The 22372-nt window shown below is 37.0% G+C and overlaps 1 protein-coding gene across 3 annotated transcripts in view; it reads right to left on the bottom strand.

The window, feature by feature from the left end:
* Positions 1 to 1190: 1190 nt before the first annotated feature.
* The window catches only part of ndst2b (N-deacetylase/N-sulfotransferase (heparan glucosaminyl) 2b), an 81532-nt gene continuing 60350 nt past the window's right edge, over positions 1191 to 22372 (bottom strand). For all 3 annotated transcript variants that reach the window (XM_067430447.1, XM_067430449.1, XM_067430448.1), the window contains 13 exons: positions 15612 to 17026; positions 14008 to 14095; positions 13764 to 13918; positions 13457 to 13642; positions 12137 to 12265; positions 11853 to 12035; positions 10434 to 10530; positions 10057 to 10180; positions 9590 to 9764; positions 8102 to 8272; positions 5141 to 5250; positions 2977 to 3079; positions 1191 to 2226 (listed from right to left, as the gene is read on the bottom strand). In XM_067430447.1, coding sequence (XP_067286548.1) covers positions 2101 to 2226; positions 2977 to 3079; positions 5141 to 5250; positions 8102 to 8272; positions 9590 to 9764; positions 10057 to 10180; positions 10434 to 10530; positions 11853 to 12035; positions 12137 to 12265; positions 13457 to 13642; positions 13764 to 13918; positions 14008 to 14095; positions 15612 to 16646 — 2682 coding nt within the window. In that variant the 5' untranslated portion in view covers positions 16647 to 17026 and the 3' untranslated portion in view covers positions 1191 to 2100. The remainder of the gene's footprint in view (positions 2227 to 2976; positions 3080 to 5140; positions 5251 to 8101; positions 8273 to 9589; positions 9765 to 10056; positions 10181 to 10433; positions 10531 to 11852; positions 12036 to 12136; positions 12266 to 13456; positions 13643 to 13763; positions 13919 to 14007; positions 14096 to 15611; positions 17027 to 22372) is intronic.

Here is a 22372-nt window from a genome sequence, read left to right as displayed (position 1 = left end):
ATTTCGTAATTTCACTAAACATTTTCATTTACTTTCATAAAAAATTATGAATTAAACATAGGGCTTGTTACCCTCATTTTGTAAATGTAAGCTGCTAGTTTGTACGTGCAAACTGGGTTTCATTGTGATGAGACGTCATGCTCGCCTAGATTCGGATGCGGAAATTAAAATAAAATAAAAAACTGCACACCGTCACACGAAAAGTATGGAGCTAGAAATATGACAAAATGATCTGCATTTGAATTGTATAAATCTGAATTATTGACAAGTGTAATCTAACAAAATTGAATATTATGTTGCATTTTACATAGTACTGAATTTGATTTTTTTTAAATGTTGAATATAGAAAACATCTGAAATGTTTTTATGTCGAAATTGTATAGATATGTATTTTCAAACAGCAGATAGTTTGTTCTGAATGAATAGACTGTAAATATTCAGTTTTTGAAAATACAGATTCAAGATTTCAGATAAAGAAGAAATTCAGATCATCAAATTCAATATTCTAAAATTCATACTTCAGAAATTCAGATCATCAAATTCAATATTCTAAAATTCAGATCATCAAATTCAATATTCTAAAATTCAGATCATCAAATTCAATATTCTAAAATTCAGATCGCAGAAATTCAGATCATACAGAAAGTAGGCCAGAGGTCATCAGGGAAGAGTAAAGGATGTCAGAAAAATCCAACAGAGCATGATCCATCTGATCATTTCATTTCCTATTTGTAATGGAATAAAGAGAAGATCAAACAGCCCTATTATACTTTTTTGTTTATTTTAGATTAATACACAGAAAAAGAGATTGAATTTCTGCAGTTTAAATTTTAGACTATTGAATTTGATGATCTGAATTTTAGAATATTGAATTTGATGATCTGAATTTCTTCTTTATCTGAAATCTTGAATCTGTATTTTCAAAAACTGAATATTTACAGTCTATTCATTCAGAACAAACTATCTGCTGTTTGAAAATATAAAAACATTTCAGATGTTTTCTATATTCAACATTTAAAAAAATTCAAATTCAGTACTATGTAAATTATGCAACATAATATTCAATTTTGTTAGATTACACTTGTCAATAATTCAGATTTATACAATTCAAATGCAGATCATTTTGTCATATTTCTAGCTCCATAGTATGGGGTCTCACACTTTCAACACACTCTACCGCCCACTCCGCGATGATGTGATTTTTGCCACCCTCATGCTCGTGTGGACGCGTTGAGTATAAACAAGGCTTGACAGATCATGTGACGCTGAAGACTGGAGTAATGGCTGCTTGCTATTACAAAAATAAATAAAAAATGTACAATATAAATAACATTTTTAAATTATTAAAATATTTTTTTAATTAAATAAAAGCATCCTTGATGAGCATAAGAAACATAAAATCTTACCAACCTCAAACTTTTGAATGGTAGTGTAGATAGTTAAAAATGTTTCTTTTAATAATAAACTGAAAATCTGCTAAAAGGTGCAACATGTATGATCCTGGAATCTTCTTTTTTAGCTCCTTGGGCTGCACAATGTTAACTTTGAACAGAAATCACTTAACAGTAACTGTTTTTTAAAGGCAGCAAGATGGCTGAAATTTTTTATACACATATTTAAATACTTCTCTGCTTGGCAGAGTTCAAGACTTTTGAGAATAAAATTCAAATAATCCTCTCATAGTCCCTCTCTTTCATGGGTATTTCCACAAAATGTTCCCAATCTCCTAGAGGTTCTGTGCAATTCCCTCTCTTCCTAGAAGACTATATTTGCATTTCAAAACAGCAAGTTCACAACAGATTTTGAACCACTATAGAAATCTTTTTTTTAAAGCCGTCCAATCAGGTCACTCTCATTTCCATATCTGTGATTCCATAAACGTCTACTACACGTTCCCATACAAGGTTGAGGGCAACTCCTCTGACTCTGAGGGCTTCGTTCAGACTGACAGCGTGATCTGCCCGTCTCCTCAGGTCAGAGCCTGGACGGAGTAAGGAGGGCGAGAGGAGTCAGTCCTCTCTTGGCTCCTGCCGCACATGGGCCCCGAGTTCTCCTATGTGGAGCAGGGTTCTGCCGTGGTTCTCCTTGTGTGTGTTGTTATCAGCTCCAGCTGGCGTTGTGCAGTTCGTCTCGGAGCCAAATGGGCAGAGGCTGACCCAGACGTTTCAACAGCCTGAGTAACTCCACGTTCTGCTCGCGGTAATATTCAGACAGAAACGCCCTCGACTGTGATGGGAAGAAAACAAATGAGTTACACTCAAATATACAGTTTATGTAAGCTAATTTCAGAATGATGAGAAGTCATTTAGGAAATGTCAAAATTTGAGATTGAGATGCACATTTGAGATACTCAAAATTATAATTGTTAGTAATCTTGATTGAGATCAAGTAAAAAATTATGAGACACCAAGTCATAATTATATTAGTCAAAACTAGTACGACGGAAATTTGAGAAGTCATAATTCATAATTATGAGACAAAAGGGCTGAAATGTACAAAGTCATGCCATAAAAAGTCAAACTTGATATAAAATATCAAATATGACATGAATAATGTATGAGCCATTTGAAAAAAACAAACAAATCTAATTTGACAAAGTCATGATGACATTTTTTTTCTCATAGTTTTCCTCCTAATTCCTCATTTTATATTTGATATATTCCTCATAATTTAGATTTTCAACAATTTACCAAATTGACTGGAGATGGAAGCAAACCCAAGATGAAAATGATGTGACCAAATGCCACATTTGATATCCAGTTTGCTCTGTTTTCATTGATTTTTAACAGACTCTTCTACACCCTCAAAGTAGATCTTATACGTTCTGTTCCATCAGCTTTATTAACTGTGCAGCCCAATTATAGAGAGGAAAAGTAAATAAACTTCACGGGCTATAATTGAAATGCAGTACTACAGTTAGAGTATATCAATTTTATCTCCATATCTGAAGCTCTAACATTGAGAAGTGAGTTGTACCTCCAGGCTCATGTCTGGATACTTCCTTCCTTTGCTTTTTCCCAGACAGCGAGTGCGTCCTGCCTCCAGTTTCTGACACCAGAAACCTTTACTCTCATCAAACCTTTCAACAGAGTGCAGAAAGCTGGTTAATTTTCCTATAATATTTTAAAAAAATCATTAATAATTAATGTACATGCATTCTTAGACTTAAGCAATTAATAAAATTGCATTAATGTTATAAATGCATTAATGGGTTTTACATTATATAACAAAACATTACAATAATTGAAAAGGGGCTCAGGGAAAGTGGCTCTTTTTTACATGAAAAAAATATTAAGGACATACATTTTCAGGTACATGGGTCTATATCTGCATTTATGTTAACCTAGAGACTTTGAAACATCAAAATGTAATTTATTAATGTGCATTCATGTCAAAATGAAATATAAACATATTTTTCTATTCTATTTTGCCTGGAAACGCTTCCAACACGCTTGCGTGTCGTGTGAAAAATAAGCATCAGTTCTCTAGAATGCGCGCGTTCTCAGCGCGGCTCGAGATGCTTCTGAGACGCGCATGTGTTGCAGGCAGTGTGCAAGCTCTAACCTGTTAACCGAAATAAAACCGCACACGCCAAGAAAACACCCGCTCTGAGGCGACTGACATTGCTGGGATGGAGTTACCACAGCGCTAATTTTTCCAGCATGATGCACCACCACCGACATAAACAAAGTGCATCCGTCCCTGGTTAAAGTGGTAGATCACTTTTTACTGGTTTTACTGGTGGTAAAATGTTTAATTGCTGCCACACAGTGAAATTCATTTAATTGCTTCAAGACTCACAAACTACAACCTGCATTAAAAAAATAAAAAAATGCATTTGATAAATCGCTAACAAATTAACGTGATCAAAATTCTTAACGATCAACTATCAATCGTCGATTAATCATGCCCATCCCTAATATAATATGAAAACTATCACGATATAAGCTTTTCATATTGGTCGATATCGATAATTATTGATATTTTTTAATGACCTATTTAAAATAAGGTTCAGGAGAAACGTGTATTACATTTAAACATTTTAATTTTAAACTTAACGTTCCTCTGATTATAATCCCCTCAGTTATAAAGGCAGACATGTCAGTGCAACCACAGAAAACACTTTACATTAAAATGTAAACACAAGTTTAAAATCACAGTGAAAACTTAATTATCTCTTAACATTATAATTAATTGCGCCGCCGTTGTTTCTTTGTACCGTTTAGATGCTTTAAGGCACTGATGCAGAGTAGCCTACCTCTACATGGCTGAAACTGAAATCACCCCCTATATCGCCCCCTGTGTCACTAGGTTACTAGAGAGCGAGTGCCTTTGTTCATGCAACCTAACTTGCTTCTTCCGTCATAGAAAAAAAGAATATATATTGAACGCGTTTTTTATTGGTATCGATTACATGTCTATCTGTTATTGTATCGCCATAGCCGTAAATAGAGAAAAGTTGCGTCAGCTACACTGATGTATGTGTGTGGTGGGAGTAGCATAAGTTAGTGTTCACAACACGTGAGAAATGTTAACATGGAGCAGCTACATTTCCAACCTCAGGGGAATCAACAATGTTAAACAAACGCAAAACATAGGAGAGTCTGCCCACAAAAAGAGGATGCGGCAGAGCTTGTAATAAAACAAGAATCAACATAGGCTTTCGGAGCAAAGGATTTGAAATGTTATAAAGATGAATGTAAGTAAAGTATTTTATTTAACAGATAAATTGTCATATGTAGCTTTCTAACAGAGTTCAATGTAAAGCTGAACTAATTAATGTATTATCAAGGAAGAACCATGTCTATTAATGAGTAAAGCTACTGTAATGTCTTCAGCTTTTTAGTTTGAGATCCTTTCCATCTAAACTGGTTATCTCTTAAGCCTAGTTAATGTTCATATACTGTATGATAATCATATTCATCAGCACAGCCACGCCGAGCCAAAGCAGTAAAACAATGTTCTTCCGCAAAAAGTTTTTGTTTAACCAGTAGATGGCAACAGTTACACAGTGTACCTTTAATTAAAATGTGATAAATTAGCATCCAGGACTGGAACTACTGTATCAATTTGTAATATAGTTTTATTAAACGCTCTTGGACTCAGCTGCCGGAAGGTGTGCAGTAATGAGAGCTCGTACATCAGAGCCTGTGTGTAGTTGTAGTATGGTGTGACTCCCAGGAACTTCTGAATCCCATCCATCACATGAGCAGGACTGGAACGCAGCTGCACACCATCAACGATCAACAGCTGTTCACAGGATAAAACACATCACACACACTGATGCAGCTCAACACACCTGCTCAGGAACGCTATGCAATGAACAAGTGCAGGTTCACTGAATACTCAAATGTGTACATTCATACTTCTTTTTCTAAATATTCTAGGTTATTTCTCAACATAAATGTAAGGCTGTTAATACGGACAACTCCAAGTTTCATTAATGTTTATAATTTAATACAGCGTTTACAGTAATACAATTGTAAATTAAATGTGATTCTCAATTAGGGGCCTCTAGCCTAGAAATCTAGATGCACCCTAGCGGCAGCAAATCAAATCTGCCGCAAGTGTCACCTAGCAACTCTTAATACACTTCTGAGCTGTAAAAGCCAAACTCTGGTCGGGCCAATCACATCCTGTATAGAGTCGTGGGCGGGGCTTAACATAATGATGGCAGAGTTGCGCTTGCATGCTTCTAGTAAACAAAGAGGATGTCGAACAGCGGTCTTTCGAATCAGCTTTGACCGCGACACTGGAAGACTTGGAGTTAAGCTTTTCTCTGAGAAAAGAACAAAGAACGGCACTGAAGTCATTCTTAAAAAGGAAAGATGTTTTCAGAGTTTTTCCGGCCGGATACAGCGAAAGTTTAATCTTTCAACGAGCTCCGCTTCACGTTGCTCTGGTTGGTTGTAGCGCTATCAAATTGTGTGCAGAGGGAGTTTGAAAGACGACCGTTTATCCCGCCCCTCGGATTGAGCCCTGCCAAAGGTGAGTTTCCAGACCAAACATCTTGATGTGGGTCAGGCTAGGGAGCCTCAAGATGACAAAAAAAAAAGGTTTTTATTGAAATTACAATTTTTTATTGGAAATTCGATCTGTTTTATGAATACAGTTTGGGGTACGTATTTTATTTTATTTTATTTTTTAGAAGAATTCAGCAAGGAAACATTAAATTCATCAAATTTAGAAAATTCTTTTAGAAAGTTCTATGAAGGATCATGTGACATGATTGAAGTAATGGCTGCTGAAAATTCAGTTGTCACCACTGTAAAAAATTATACTTTAAAATGTATTAAAACAGAAAACGGTTATTTTAAACTGCAATAAGTGTTTTTACTGTATTGTTTGATCATATAAATATAGCCTTTTTAATCATAAGACTTTTCAAAAACAATTTTATTTTTAAAATCCATCGATTAGAAACTATTTATTGTAATGTAATTTTTTTTTAGTTATGCCAAGCTGAAAAATATTTTATTGATTTTGCATTCAAAAATATATATTTTTAAATAAAATTGAATATTTTTCATTAAAACGTTTTTTTTTTTTTTAATTCAGGGTGCTTTCACACCTACCTAGTTTGGTCCAGATTTTGGACTTTTCAGTTTGGTACGAACCAAAATTACAGGTATGAAACCTCCCTCGGACCATGGTCCAGACCAAACAGACGAAATTTAGTCAGACGAAAAGAAGTAGTCTCGGTCCGGACCAAACTGAACAAAGGTTCGGTTCGTTTCTTGTGTGAAAGCATTTTCTGTATAGTTCAGACTTTCAGACCATTTACAGGAAGTTCTGGTGTAGCATTAGTGAAAAAACACAGATTAAACTCACAGCACATGCAGTGACGGAGCGCGCAGCATTTTAAACAGAACAGCTCAGTCAGCTCACGTGAACAGCGTGCTTTGCTTGACTATTTATTTTCGAGTTTATATATATATATATATATATATATATATATATATATATATATATATATATATATATATATATATATATATATATATATATATATATATATATATATATATATATATATATATATATATATATATATGTGAGACTAGCCTATATGCTGAGTTTCGGTTTATTTATGAGATCGCTCCAGTTCATGTGCACCCTCAGACAAGTTTTTGTCTGCTATATTATTTATTAAAGCTTATTTATTAAATTCAGGCAAATGAGGAAACATTTATTAAAATTAAGATACAATTTATACAAAGCTTTCTACAAAACAAAACTTAATGAAGTGGTCAAAATCATTTCTGACCCGATGTCTTTGACATAAATTGCACATCTGTGCGTGTTTCATAATCAATAGAGCCTAGATGAAATTTAAGAATAACATTATAATATTTAAACATAACTATAAAACAAAATACATTGTTTGGCTAAAAAAGTAGCCCAGTCTTCTCCTCCTTTCCTGTTGGCGCCGATAATGCACAACGAGGACGTTCATTTGGTGGATTTGCCTCGAGTATAGTTGGTGCTGCAGATAGTAATGCCATTATATTAACAGTATTGGCAACGATATGCGTCTGTTCATTCATTCTTGTCAAAGTTACCCGCTGAATTGACAACACAGTGACGTCAGACGCACATCTGCTAACAAACCAATGAATGTTAAGATGCAGCCCACATAGATGATGACGACAGGACGCCAGTGCGTCTGTAAAGTCCTTTAGTGCGCTTGCATAACTGCAATGTGAAAGCAAACCAAAACGAACCAAATGGACACAATGTATCAAAACACAAACTTTGGTGCGGACTTTCAGGTGTGAAAACGCCCTTATTCATTAATTTAATTGTCTGCCTTCTGCTGAAAGATATGCACGTAAACTTAGGTTAACAGCTTTTATGGGTGCTATGCTATGACACACAGTACCTAGCTGAACCAGTGTTGTGTGTTTTGGCTGTTATTATATTGAACACAACTGACATCCAGAACTGAAAAGAAGGATAGTTACATCATAGCATGACATAGCTGCTGACTAAGATGAAAAGAGTTATTTTAAGAGGTAAATCTTTTGTGTTCACACCTGGCTAGGTTAATAGTGGTTTAACTAGAAGTCAGCTGCTGGCGTGTTTGTGTGTGTGTACACACCTGACTGGTTTGGTAGTGATGTAACCAGCGCTCCAGATGGCTGCCGTAGGCTCCAGGCTGTAGGCAGCGGCGGTGCAGAGACAGCAGAGCTGAGGGGGAGGACGGCCCAGCAGAGATCACCTCATGAAACGTGTAGTTTAGTGCCACAGGATCCTGATGAGCCCTCTGATGCTAGAGAGAGAGAGTGACAGCAGAGAAATACCGTTGTAGTTTTCTTCTGATGTGTCACTACGGAGGAGGTCTATAATATCTGGAAAAACGCTATCCATTAAAGGGATAGTTCACCCAAAAAAGAAAATTAGCCCATGATTTACTCACCCTCAAGCCATCCTAGGTGTATACGACATTTCAGACAAACACAATCGGAGTTATATTTTAAAAAAGTGATGCGTTTGTGTAAGTAATCCATATTTAACACATTATAAAGTAATCCATCTATATTTAACTTACAGAAAAATCATAACTGGCCCGATGTATGACATCAGACGCATAAGTGTTTTATACTGCGAGAGGCGTTACACTTTTTTTGTAAGTTGAATACAAAAGCTCAATATTTTATAACGTGTTAAATATAGATATTTTTCTTACACAAACCCATTGATTTGCTTCAGATTGCCTTTATTAACCCTGTAGCCATGTGGATTATTCTTTATAATGGATGGATACACTTATTGGGTATACATTTTTTAATATTAATATTGATGATTGCGTTATTTTACATATGCATATGATTACACGTTATCGTTTGTTTCTGCATTTTCTTTTCATATGTTTTGATCAGATGTGTAATAGCGCCCCCTAACGTATAACAGTTAAAAACGGAAAGCCTGAAAAATCTATGACGCGGAAGCATTTTCTCACAAGTTATGGAAAATTACTGTCAATGTTGGGGAACGAGTTAAGTATGTTGAGGCCTTTAGCATTCCTGTTTGTCTCCCTGACAGTTGCATGTGATTTGGAATCTACCATCTTTTCTTATGAACAAGTTTTGTCGCGACATGTTTTTTTTCATCTGAGCCTTAAATGTCATGTGACTAATGACTCTAGAGACTCAAGGAATGAATGGGCGCGTCGGAAAGCTTAGGCATCTGACTTGTTGCTTTGCTACCTTATCAGGCAAAGACTTTGCAGGCAGTGTTTGCGCACAAAGGGAGCTCACAAAACGGATTTCAGACAGACTTCTGAGGCAGCGCAACAGTTCAGTGTTCTACAACAAAATAGCTATAGCAAAATACAAATGAAGGATACATCTATGCTGCCTTCAAAAATCGATCAGATGAAGTTGAGACAGGAAGTGACGCTAATATCCGACCTTGGAATGCATCATCCGTAAGCAATGTCCCATCAAAGGCATCAGTCAGAAATGTCCCATTATTTATTAGAAATAAAAGAACATTTTACATCTACCAGTAGGGGCTAACCAAGTCATGCTAACTAACCAGCTAAACCTTGTATTGATCCTTCGGTTTCATGTGTACACAAACGTACCTGGTACCAGGAATACGCCCGGTCAGTGGGGTTGATGAGTATGGAGATGATTTTGGCTCTTGGTAACAGGGCGGCTGCTCTCTTCGGGGCAGCTTCAGTGTCAAAGTAATTTGCGCTCTTCTCAAACAGGAAGTCTGTGCTCACATTCGAGGGTACGGGGAAGAAATCCATATACCTGAGACAAGACAGATGGACAGAATTAGCCTGCACAATGAACCAAAAGGCAAATCCTATACCAATAAAATATTAAGAGGGGAGTTCACTAAGGATTATTATGTTGTTTGTTTTAAACGTGTTTTATGAGCATTAATAACAATAGTCATGCTTTCTAAGGAACAATTTACTCACTAAAATATCAAATGGAGAACACATTTAATCCAAAAAAATGAGTTCTGTCAGTGTGATGTGAGTGAGGCTTTGCAAATGAAACAAAGAACGTGAGGCATGGATGGAGTTTCCATGGTTACCAGTCAATGCCACGCTGGTAGTTTGGTCCGCTGAAGAACTGCACCTCCTCAAAGGTGATGGTGCTGGGGAAGCTGCTGGTGATGGCAGGATGAAGGGCAAGAAACGAGTGCAGTGCAGTAGTTCCTGCGGAAAGATCATAACACCAGAATACAGTTTTAATCACATTTCTAGGAAACATTCCGTGTTCCGTGACTTGTATGGCAAATGTGTTCTACATCATAAAGACTGGCTAATTGTTGAGTTTTACTTTAGTTTTATATGGTTTAAATGACTGACAAACAAAATGGGTTCATGCTTCTGTTAGCACAAACAATCTCACATGTATGTACGGAATTTATTTTTAATCACACAAAAAAAGATGTTGTTTTGTGTTTACCGGTCTTCTGAGGGCCAATCACTAGAAACTTCGGCAGTCTGTCACAGGTCTTCTCTTTGGACCAGATGTCTTTGTGTCTCTTGTCATGACATGGGTTCTGTTTATCATTGGGGAGTATTTGTAAGTATAATGTGAGAATAAATTAATATGAAACTAATACAAATCACTTGTAGGTTTTCCTGTTCATTATGTAAACAGCAGTTTAATTCAAGGGTCTTTAACAGAGGAGCCACAGGTGCTGCAGGGAGTCTGTCCATTAATGTTCGATATCAAACTAATGGATGTTGAAAAAAATGAGCATATGTAATTTCAAACAAAACAAAGAAATGTAGAAACATTGTCTCTTATGCTCAGCAAGCCTGCAGTTTTTGATCAAAAATACAGAAAAAAACAGTAATATTGTGACATATTACAATTTTAAATAATGGTTTTATATTTGAATATACTTTTAAATAGAATTTATTTATGTGAGGCAAAACAAATTTTTCAGCATCATTCATCCAGTCTTCAGAGTCACGGGATCCTCCAGAAATCATTATAATATGATGATTTATTATCAACGTTGGAAACAGTTGTGCTGCTTAATATTTTTTGGAACCTGTGAAACTGTTTTCGGGAATTAATGATTAAAAAATTGACCTAACATAACTGAACATAAAAATAACTTATAAAATATAAGTATAAGTATGTGTGTTATTAATATGCGCGCGTGTGTGTGTGTTTGTGTGTGTGTGTGTGTGAGTACATACTATCACTTTTGATCAATTTAACATCCTTGCTGAATAAAAATATAAAACAATTATTTCAAAACAATTAAGAAAGAAAATTACTAACCCCAAACTTTTGAATGGTTGTGTATATTGTTACAAAATATTTATATTTTAAATAAATGCTATTCCTTTTTATTCAAAGAATCCTGAAAAAAAGCATCAAATGCTATAAAAAAAAATTACAGCACAACATCGATAATGTATATACAGGATATTAAAATGATTTCTGAAGAATCATGAGACATTCAGGAAAAATTCAGCTTTGCGTCACAGAAATAAATTACATTTTAAAGTATATTCAAATAGCAAACGTTATTTTAAATTGTTATAATATTTCACAATATTACAGTTTTTACTATTTTTATCAAATGAATATGCAGGCTTGATGAGCATAAGAGACTTCTTTTAAAAAAATAGTCATGTTTCCAAGCTTTTGACTGGTACTGTATTGTATATATAAATGAAATATATACATTATAGAATGAAACCTACTTTTTAGAACCATGTTGGTTGCAATAAAACATTTTTTTTTAGATTTAAATATTATAAAACTACAAAATTGTATATTGTTCATTTGATTATTGCCTTTGTGACATTCACCCAGTAATAAGAGATTCAGTAACAACCATTAAAATGTAAGTGCACAAACCTGCCACAAGGGGTCTCTCTCATCAGGGAAAATCTGGAAGTATTTGTGAGCGAGTCTGACGGGAGGCAGCGTCTGCAGACGCAGGTGAGTCCAGCACTGCACAAACCTCACAAGTGACTCAAAGGTGTACAGGCCCAGCCGGTCGTTGCCGTAGTTTGACAGGTGAGTCATGAATATACTAACCTACCCATGGGAGAGGACAGGGACAAGTGGGTCAAAAAACAAACGTTTGTCATATTACACAATTATTTGGGTTAGAGTGTCTTTGTGGGTGTGACACTAACCGGATTGAGCAGCACTGTAAGAAACAGCTCTCCGCCGCGGATGCTTTTGTCCAGCTCCTGAGGGCCTCCTGGATAATCTTTATAGAAGATGGTGTGTGTGAAAAGCCCACATGTTTGCCGTGGGAGAACCTGATACACAAAACAACACAACTTATTATTAGTCAAATCACACTTATTACAAAGAGCAGTCTTGGAAAATATTTTTTATATGAAAAATATTTTTTATAAAAATTACAATAAAGCTTGATTAGTTATTCATTCATGCATAAAGTATCATGCAATGATTTTAAAAGCATTATTAATTTGTTAATTCATGTTTGTTTATCATTATTAACTTAAATGCATTTTAAAGGTTAAAAAGAGCAAAATACACTACCGGCCAAAAAGGTATTATCAATGTTAACAATTTTTTGCTGCTTAATATTTTTGTGGAAATCAAATTAAATTGATCAGAAGAGATTATAAAGACATTTATAATTGTACAAAATTTCCATTTCATATAAATGCTGTTGAAGCTTGCTATCCATCAGGGAATAGTCAAAAAATATTAAGCAGCAAAAACTGTTTTCAACATTGATAATAATATTAAGAACCATTATTAATAAATAAGCACAACATTAGCATATTACAACGATTTCTAAAGGATCATGTGACACTAAAGACCAGCGGAATGGCTTCTGGAAATTCAGCTTGCCATCACAAGAATAAATTATATTTTAAAATTATGTATTAAAATAAAAAAAATAAAAATAATTTACATTGTAATAATATTTCACAATATCACTGTTTTTACTGTATTTTTGATTTTTAAAAAACATTACATAAGAGAAAAAAACATTAAAAGTCTTAATTATTTTAGACTTTAGTGGAAATTAGCATTAATCTTGATTAGTATATGTTTTAAAAGCATTGTTAGTTTGACACATTGCATTAACTCATTTTGATAAACTGAAAAAAAAAAAAAAAAAAGATATTCCACTGCAGTGAAAGGATACCAAGCCCATTTTCTCTGAGATAAGGTGTGCCACCATACCCAAAAGGCAAAACTCTGACATAGTTTACGACTGATGCATTAATACCTGACATTGTTGACTGCATTAGCTGTTAGGCAATTATCATGAGACATGTATTTAAATTCATTTCCTTAAAAACAACACTGTTGAAGTCAAAGACATTTACATCTTTGGCATCAAGATAAAAAATGTATCCCTGCATTCTGTTGAATTCAGTCTAGCTGTTTCACTAGATGCAACCAATACATCTTACGTTAACGCACCCTGAGAAACGTTTGATTGAGGCTAGGTGAACTTTGGTTCCTACCTGTATGCCGTTGTGTATGAATCCCCTGCGGTAGCGGGCAGGCCTGAGATGAGGATACTCCTCTGTGCTGGTCACCTTGATGCCCCATACACTCTTCCAGGCCTCATAAAGCTGACTGTGCACAGGGTAAACTCCTGAGTGATGGGGGGCTACAGCGTAACCCATGTCTGTGGGGATGCCATGCTCCTAAAAGAAACACAACCTGGAATTACTTTTTAGCCATGCAAAAAAGAAACAAATTCATGCGCAAAATATATACACCGGAATTCAAAAACATTATTCAGCATGCATCAAGGCGAATTCTGACCTGTGCAAACTGTCTATTAAGTCTCATCTGTTCCGCGAGCACGCTGACGTTGTGGAAGAGATGAGGCTGCATGTGGCTCCACATGTGCGGGAACCACCAGAACTCCTGCCGGTGTCGGAGCAGCGTGTCGTCACCCTCGTCTTCCTCGTCTGTACCTGAAGAGAAAGACCAGAGAGATAGACAATAAATGCATTTGTGGAGATAGGTTTTAATCTGTTTAAGTCATCTAACAATTTCATCATACCTGTATGAAAGAACTTGCCAGAGAATCCCAGGTTGAAGGTAAAATTGGGTACCAGAGCACGAAGTTTATTCTGTGTGTGAAGCAGTGCCTAATGAGAAGATGAAGGAAAAAAACAATTTTCGACTGGTTCAATACACATAATTTTATAGTGTATATATTGGGGTATATGAAGCTACTTTAGGTTACAACTAATAGCGGGTGGTATAAATGTATCACAACATGAGTCACAGTGATGATATCCTGAAAAACAGTTATTTTTGCTATAATAATAATAAATACACTTTTTTTTTTTTTTTTTACTAATTTTGGATAATCCAGATACCAATATCAATTTTGGATAATCCAGATACCAATATCAATTTTGGATAATCCAGTAAATTTAAAACAATTACAAATTAAAGTAGTTTTCTTTTTATTTACAACAAAATACTTATTTTTAAGACTTCTTTTTAAGAATATATCTAGCATAGTATAAAAGTCTCAGGCTTACACATTTCTACCATTAAAGAATCTTATACTGGCTGAAAGTTGGAGAAGAGGTGGATAAAAGAGGACAGATATTGCAGAAACAAGAAATGCAATGAAGATAAAGGGGGAGAAGTGAAAGATGAGAAATTTGAAAGTGATAACCATAGGCCTGACATTGCTTTTGGTGTGGTTGGCCACACAGAGACCCCTATGAGAATGTATCTGCTTAAATTAAAAAGTGAGCCAGTCTAATTAGCCCATGCTAGCCTTCAGCAAGAGCCTTCTTTCACTCTGAGGAGTTGAGAAGGAGAGACAGAAAGAATACCATGCTCCAATGCATTACAAACAAGCTCTCCCTCTTGCACAATAATCAAGGCTCTCTACAAACAACGGCAGAGAGAATACATCTCCCTGATCCGTATTAAGCGTGCTAATTCATTAGCTTCATTTCAGTCATGGGGGAGCTCTGGGAGTGTGATGGCAGTCAGAGAGAAGCTCTGAGAGTAAAGAGCTTGGATTATTCAAACAAAAGATACCTTTGATGGAAGACAAACTGGGTCAGCTCTGATTGATGTCTGATTCCCTATCAACCCTACCACAAACAGATCATTTCATGTCAACAAACTAGTTTTTTTCCCCCACTTTCTCGTAAAAGTATGAGTGGTGGTTCCCAAGGTTTTCCTATATGGTTGGGAAGATATCTATTTTTTGCTAGGGTGATCTGGGTTGCTTCTATAGTCTATGATATTCAGGTCACTAGATAGGGCTGAACTCTTTTTTTCAATGCAACTCTTTTTTCCTCTGCCATGGGAAAAAGAAAAAAATCATAATCTGAAATCCTGCCAAGATACAAGTGAAGATGATCTCTGCAAACCAGTCGCAGATATCAGCTAACTCATGAACAAGCCAATGTGATCATCAAACCTTCAACAGCATCTTAAAGCTGCAAAAATGCCAAACCCATACAGCTGTGCAAGCTTTAGGGATATTGGTGATCTACTCAATCATTGTTTTTATTATATGTATTTTTGTACATTTTACACTGCATTTGTGATTATTACAGTGATGCTTACACCTGGAAAAGTCAGTATAAACTGAATAGCACTTATATCCAGTAACTTTTTTAAGGCTCTTACCTCAACATCCGCCACTTTCATGCGGGTCCCCTCTTTCCCAACAAAGATGTCATCCACGTCCACCAGCAAAAATCTGTCCAATGAGAGGCTGAGCCTCCTGCCAGTTAAATAGCCCACAGCATCCACAAACAGCAGCTTGTGCAGCCAAAACGACAAGCTTCCACCAAAGAACACCCGCTGGATGCCATCGTGAAGACCTAGGTCCTGCACAACCGTAGCTAGCAGCGCTCTCTGTTGGTGTGAGTGTGTTGGGAGTTGGTTGGGTTCTGCTGGCCTGGGGCTAGCTAACAGCACAGGCTCATAGGTGCTGTGGTTGGACAGGAAGGTGGTCCAGTTGTCTGCAGGTAAAGGGCCAGGTTCCAGCTCATTAGGTTTGGTGATGTAGAGTAGGGGTGCAGCAGGGTTGACTCTGTAATCCCAAAGTGGCAGGTTTGAACGCAAGAACAGAGGGAAGCCTCTGAGCTGAGCGCTGGATGGCGAGTTTTCATTCGCCCGGTAGAAGCCAATGATTCCCACTCCGTAGTCCTGGCAGTATTTATCCAGTAACTGGCGGTTCCACGAGTCCAAGTTGACGTACTTGAGCAGATTCTCATAGACGATGAGTGCGTATCGACCACGACCTCGCCAAGCCAGAGGAGGCATGTCCCCCTTTCCCGGTGCAATTTCAGTGCGGTAATGAAAGCGGCTTGACTCTAAGATGGCAACAATCTCTTGTCCGAGTTGGGAATAGATGCTTTCCACGAAGAGTAACACCACAGGCTCCGTCCGAGAGGTGTCTGCTGTCCTCGGCGAGTGTCGCCGCTGGCTGATCTGCGATGGCAGGAACAGGGGAGCCCTTTGTCCGCCACCAACTACCGATGTAGCTACACAATCCCCCAGTGGTAGCGGCAGAGGGGCCTCCTTGATCTTGGGTCCAGCACTGACGTGATAAGCCAGGTAGGCCATGGAGAGTAGACAGAAGAGAATGAGTGCAAAGATCAGGCGGTGAAGACCTTGGTGCCTGACAACTCGTGCCAACTTCCTCACTCCAGCCATAGCTGTCTTGACCAAGTGGGTAGCAGGGACAGAGAGAGGGTGGCGCCTCACTCTGGTAGGGAGGTAGAATAAAAAGAGGGCAGGAATTAAACACCAATGATTTTGCCCTGCCAGGAAACAACCATTGAATCTAGGTCACCATGGCCCCCATAGCCTGCGACGGGGTCGCCACTCCGGTGTCTCTCTTTTTGTATCGCACTCCTCCCGTCCATACACTGACCCTACGGATAAGCAGCTGGAGGCATCATGTGCAAACACATCTTATCTGTTTGTTGTTTAGAGTGTTAATGCTCTGGCTTAAAACCTTTTGCCACTTCATGCATCTGCTTGAACACACCAGGCGTGACAGAAACGTCATCTAGCAGAACCACCTGCTCATCCTAAAAGAGAAATGAGAATGGGGGAAAAGGGTTAGAAGGATTAGAACTAAGTCTGTTTACTTCAAGGCTGGAATCCACTGCACAACCTTTTCTTAGATTTTTACCAAGATTTGTATATCCCAGCATTTAAAGATAAATCCAAAAATGAAAATATTTTCAGTGAAATGCATATCATTCTGAAAGCACCTGCATGTTTTTTTTTTCCTTTTGGGGGGAGGGAAAAAACAGGAGAGATATATATTGTTTGCTCTTTTCAACAGAATTACAATGAATCATGACAAGTTTTGCAGCTTCAAAAAGGAAACAAAAGTGCCATGACGCTCTAGTCCCCATTCATTGTAATTCTATTGAAAAGGGTGAATACGTTATTCATACAACTTTAGAATGACATTTAGAATAAAGATTTTTTTTTTAAACTATTTATTACTTAACCTAGACGATGTAAGAAACCAAAAGACATCAGGCTTTTGGTCAAAGTTTACATGCAGAGTGAAATCTGGTTTTTCTTAAACAGTTTTTGACCTTCACCTGATAAAAGAGCACTGCTTAATGCATTTAAACCATGCGTGACATTACACACTGTCGGAGTATCAGCTGTAGCAGTGTTAAGATGTGTATGTAAACACACTCAGTGACGACAATATTCCTTTTTGGGCGAACTAATCCTTTAATAATATTAAACACAGTCATTTTTACGATGTCTAGATTTTGGACAAGCTCACGATATATACTCATGGTCATAACATAAACAGTAAAAGCCGCCTTAAACACTCACATAAAGAGTAAAAAATTAAAATGAGATTTTCAGAATGGAGTCGTGCTGCTATCTGAACTGTCCCATGCACTTTCTTAACCTTTAAAACTTCAGGTCGAAGAGCTTCTCCTCATCCCAGGGTTCGCACAGTATCTCCACAGAGAGAGTAATATAGACAAACCATCTGCTGATTTTTCCATTAGATGACACACATAAACACATATTCACAAAAACACACCCCTGCCCCATTAACACTCAATGTACCCATCATCAAATCTCCCTTACCGTTTACATGAGACCTTTTCCCAGGGATCCCAAAATAACTCCACCCCATAGTCATGCTCCCCCGATATAGGCTTTCAGGTGTGACTAGTGCGTGTGCTACGTGTATACAAAAGAAGAGGGCGTCGAGTAAGAAATGTCAGAACGGTGCAATCTGTTTATCATGAGCTGCTTTCAGATCTGTGGCGTCCTTGATATCAAATGTGATTAAGTTTGGTAGATCCAACAAGCACCTGTAGATACTGCAGAGAAACCCGATGCCGTGAGAAATGGAGTTCTAGTTAAGTAGGCCAAGCGGCGACCCAAACAAGTCGCCCCGCCACTGGCATTATCGCCTTTAACGCTGCAATATTAGCTTTTGCTAACATTACATTTATTTGAATAAATGAAGAACACATGAAATGTATTTTAGGGCACGGGGAAAAATCATTATGTTTGACACACTGCACTAAGCTTCCATTAAATAATGGCTTAAAAATCTCTCAATGTCTTTATTAGTTAAAAAGTGCAGAACAAGCTTTGGACGTGGAGCAGTTTCTGCACCAGAGATCCAGTTCCATTAATGTGGCACATTTCAATGATTAATCTCTGAAAAAAAGCAGAACGGCTGAGCATGAAGTATTTCAGAGATAAAGCATGAGCTGACTTAGCAGTTTTATATTATATTATACCGCACCATGTAAATTGATCTTTCCAGTTGCCAAGAATAACTTTGATACAGAACTTAGCAGAACAAACTCTATGACAGGAACAAAATGCACCACAATGCTAGTGCCTTATCTTCTGAGGATGTTTCTTAAGCTTTTGTTGCACATGGTCTAGTCAAAGAGGCTTTTTGAGATGCAGAAGCAATGCAACCTGTGACCACAGCGTGGAGCGAGAGCTTTGTAGAGCAGCTCTGCAGAGTTTAACGCAGAAGGGCAGAATCAGTTCAGCCCGAGGGGTGCCTGAGGGCCGCCAGCGTCACGACACGCATAAGCAGATGACATTCTTCAAGAGTCCTTAGCACACTCTCTTCCCACGGCACTCAGGAACACTTTGAGCGATTCAGCACACATATTCCGCTTGACTTCAGTGTTGACTTATGGTTCCTTTCCTTCCACTAGGAAATCATTATCCCGGCCAGGCAGTATAGGGTTTCTGCTCTGCCAGTGTGTCTGGCCAACAGGAGAACAACAGCTCTATGGGACACTGTTCCTTATGACTGCTGGATGCCAACGGCTCTGTGGAATGTCTTACTGGCTCTATATAAAGACAAAGTGTCACAAGCCCTCTGGCTGATATTTGATCCACAGGTAATATAATGATAATGCATTCAGCAGGAGCTGTGATTCACACAATTATGCCTGAGTTTTAATGACATGAGTCACTTAAAAAAACATTCATAAAAGCTTGAGGTATACTAGAAATAAGGTACAAAAGGCTAAGCTTTATTGTGGATTTTTTTACTATACTAAAAAGACATACTACTAGGGCTGTCCCTAACTGTTAGTCGACTAGAGGCTTACTGGTAGGTTGAAAAAAATTGTATGAAATCGTTTAGTCGCAGAAAAAACCCCCCACAGAAAGTGGCGAAATCACGCAGGCTGTGACGGACAGATCTAGACTTACCCACATCAAGATGTTGGGTCTGGGAATACACAATTGACAGGGCTCAATCCGAGGCGCGGGATAAACGGTTGTCTTTCAAACTCCCTCTGCATGCAATAGGATAGCGCTACAACCAATAAGAGCATTGAAGGTGACGTAGTCAGAGTGTGAGTCAGAGCGTGAGCGTGTTTTTAAGAATGACTTCAGTGTTGTTCTTTGTTTTTTTCTTGAAGTCTTTCAGAGTCACAGCTAAAGCCGATTCGAAAGGCCGCTGTTCGCCAGAAGCAGCAGCCGTCTTTGTTATTAAGTAGCAGGGAATTCACGTAGAACGTCTCAACTTTGATGGAACGTGCAATCGTTATGTTAAGCCCGATCACCGACTCTATACACGATGTGATTGGCCTGACCAGAATTTGGTTTTTCCAGCTCGCAAGCCAACGGAGAGTTGCTAGACGCCCTGGCTGCAAATTACATTGTGTGAGTGTGAGTAGTGTGAGTCTAGATTTCTAGGCTAGGACAGATCATTAACAAACATTCGCCTATCATTCATCAACCTCAAATATGGCTTATCACATGAAACTAGGGCTGTCAAACAATTATGCACTAATCAGCCATTACATTTTTTCATTTCTATTCATATTTATAATTAATTCATATTCAGTGCTGCGCTTCCAAAAAAAATATTTTAAACATAATATAATAAAATATTAGTTTTATAAAAAGTTTTATTTTAAAATTTAAATATTTATTGTACACTATTACAACTATATGCAGGATTCTTCTTTACAACATAATAAGAGGCCAAAAAAATAATGGGCAAAAAAAAAAAAATTGCAAAATCCAGATTGAAGCACTTGTTATACATGTGAGCTCCACAGCTCAATGTACTGTTTAAAGTGCTAAACACTCAATCACATGTCCGACTATGATTTGGAGGATTTCAACACACTCACCAAAAGAGATAAAAAGCCATATTATAAAGAGGTGGCTCTACTTCATAGACCTTATACTTTCTAAATAAAAAATATGGCTGTTAAATCAGTAGGATACATGGTAGTACATTTCATATAAAAAATAAAATAAAGAACATGAAAAAGGAGCAGATGGCAAATGTTACAGAATAAGGATAAAGTTTAATCTTCCATCCCTCTATCTTCTAAAAAGCCAAGATAAACGCTCTCATTAACCATTACTAAATATTTAACAGTGGAAGATTAGAGTTAAATAGGCCTCCATTACTCAGGGTATTCATCACAAGACTTTCAAAAGTGTGAGAAAGGGAAAGATTTAGTGAAAGAAAAGGTGCTTATAAGTGAGGAAGTATTATCAGGTCATAAGTAAGACACCCCTGCTGGACAACTCTGGTGCTTATGGGAAAGAAGAGAAGCATGTTACAGATGATAAATATGCCCAACAGAAGGAATGAGAGTGTAACAGTGCATGAAAGAGAGAGATGCAGGTAAATAAAGTCAGATGTAACAGAAGTCAACATGAAATCAAATTCTAAAATCCAGTTAAAATTTTATCCTGAAATTATATTTCTGTAGCAAAATGTGTTGCAGTTTGATGTTGACATTAACCTTGCTTTTGCAGCAGTGATCCTGGCTCAGTCAGATTTTCTTCACACACAGTAATCTGACCGACAAAAAAAAAAAAAAAAAAAAAAAAAATCTGCTGGCACCTTAAGAACTGATATTCACTGTCAAGAGTGTTTTCATCTGGGCTAAAGCTAATTCTGCCTTATACTGCCACTACACACACACACACAGACTCAACACGGCTTCTTTTTGAAATGATGAACTGCAGAGCAGGTGAACATAAATGATGGAGAAAGAGTGGAAGTAGAAGGGCTGTAGAGGAGATTTTTTTAGGAAAGGACATGTCAGCATGTCTGTACAAGAAAATAGCTTGTAATAGCTAAAAGCTGGTTTGTGCAAGATGTTTTCGTAATTGTACCACTTTTAACATAACACTGGAATGTGTTTTGGTTGCCCTTAGGTCATTTACCAGGCTCTTGAGGACACTGTGAAGTAAAACCAAACTGAAAAACACCAGCAAAACAACTTCACTCACATAATATAACATAATTGCGATATATTCTTCTGACTGAGATGGGCATTGTAGTTCTATTGCAAAGAAAATATGTCATAATGGCATGAGCAAATTTCATAATGGCATGAGCAGTGAAATGTCATGCTTTACCAATTTTAATACCATAGCAAAAACAAATATGCTATTGAATACTGTAAATTAAAGCTAATGAAAATATGGTATTGCTTTATGGGTTATGGAGTCCGGTCCTGGTTGGTGAACTTTATTAGGAATCTATTTCAAATGCTGTTATTTTGAACTGTCTATTTAGCAGAGAATTCTGACAAAAGGCACTTTTTCCCATTTTTTCCAATTCTGATGATAATAAGAGCAAATCAGTATATTAAAATGATTTCTGAAGGATCATATGACACTGAAGACTGGAGTAATGGTGCTGAATTCTGTAATGATAATAATGCTGAATTCAGCTTTGCAATCACAGAAATAAATAGATATTTTAAATATATTAAAGTTTTTTTCAAGTATTTTCACATATCTAATAAAATATTTCACAATATTGCCAAAAATTACTGCATTTTGGGTCAAATCAAATTTTACTGTACATTTTGAGCCTTAGTGACCATTTAAGACCATTTTCAAAACTATTAAAAAAATCTTACAAACTCTTG

Source organism: Pseudorasbora parva, chromosome 21, assembly GCF_024679245.1.
Source record: "Pseudorasbora parva isolate DD20220531a chromosome 21, ASM2467924v1, whole genome shotgun sequence".
In the NCBI taxonomy this organism is placed as follows: Eukaryota; Metazoa; Chordata; class Actinopteri; order Cypriniformes; family Gobionidae; genus Pseudorasbora; species Pseudorasbora parva.
Note: the sequence above shows the minus strand (reverse complement) of the source record. Positions and strands in the feature narration are given on the sequence as shown.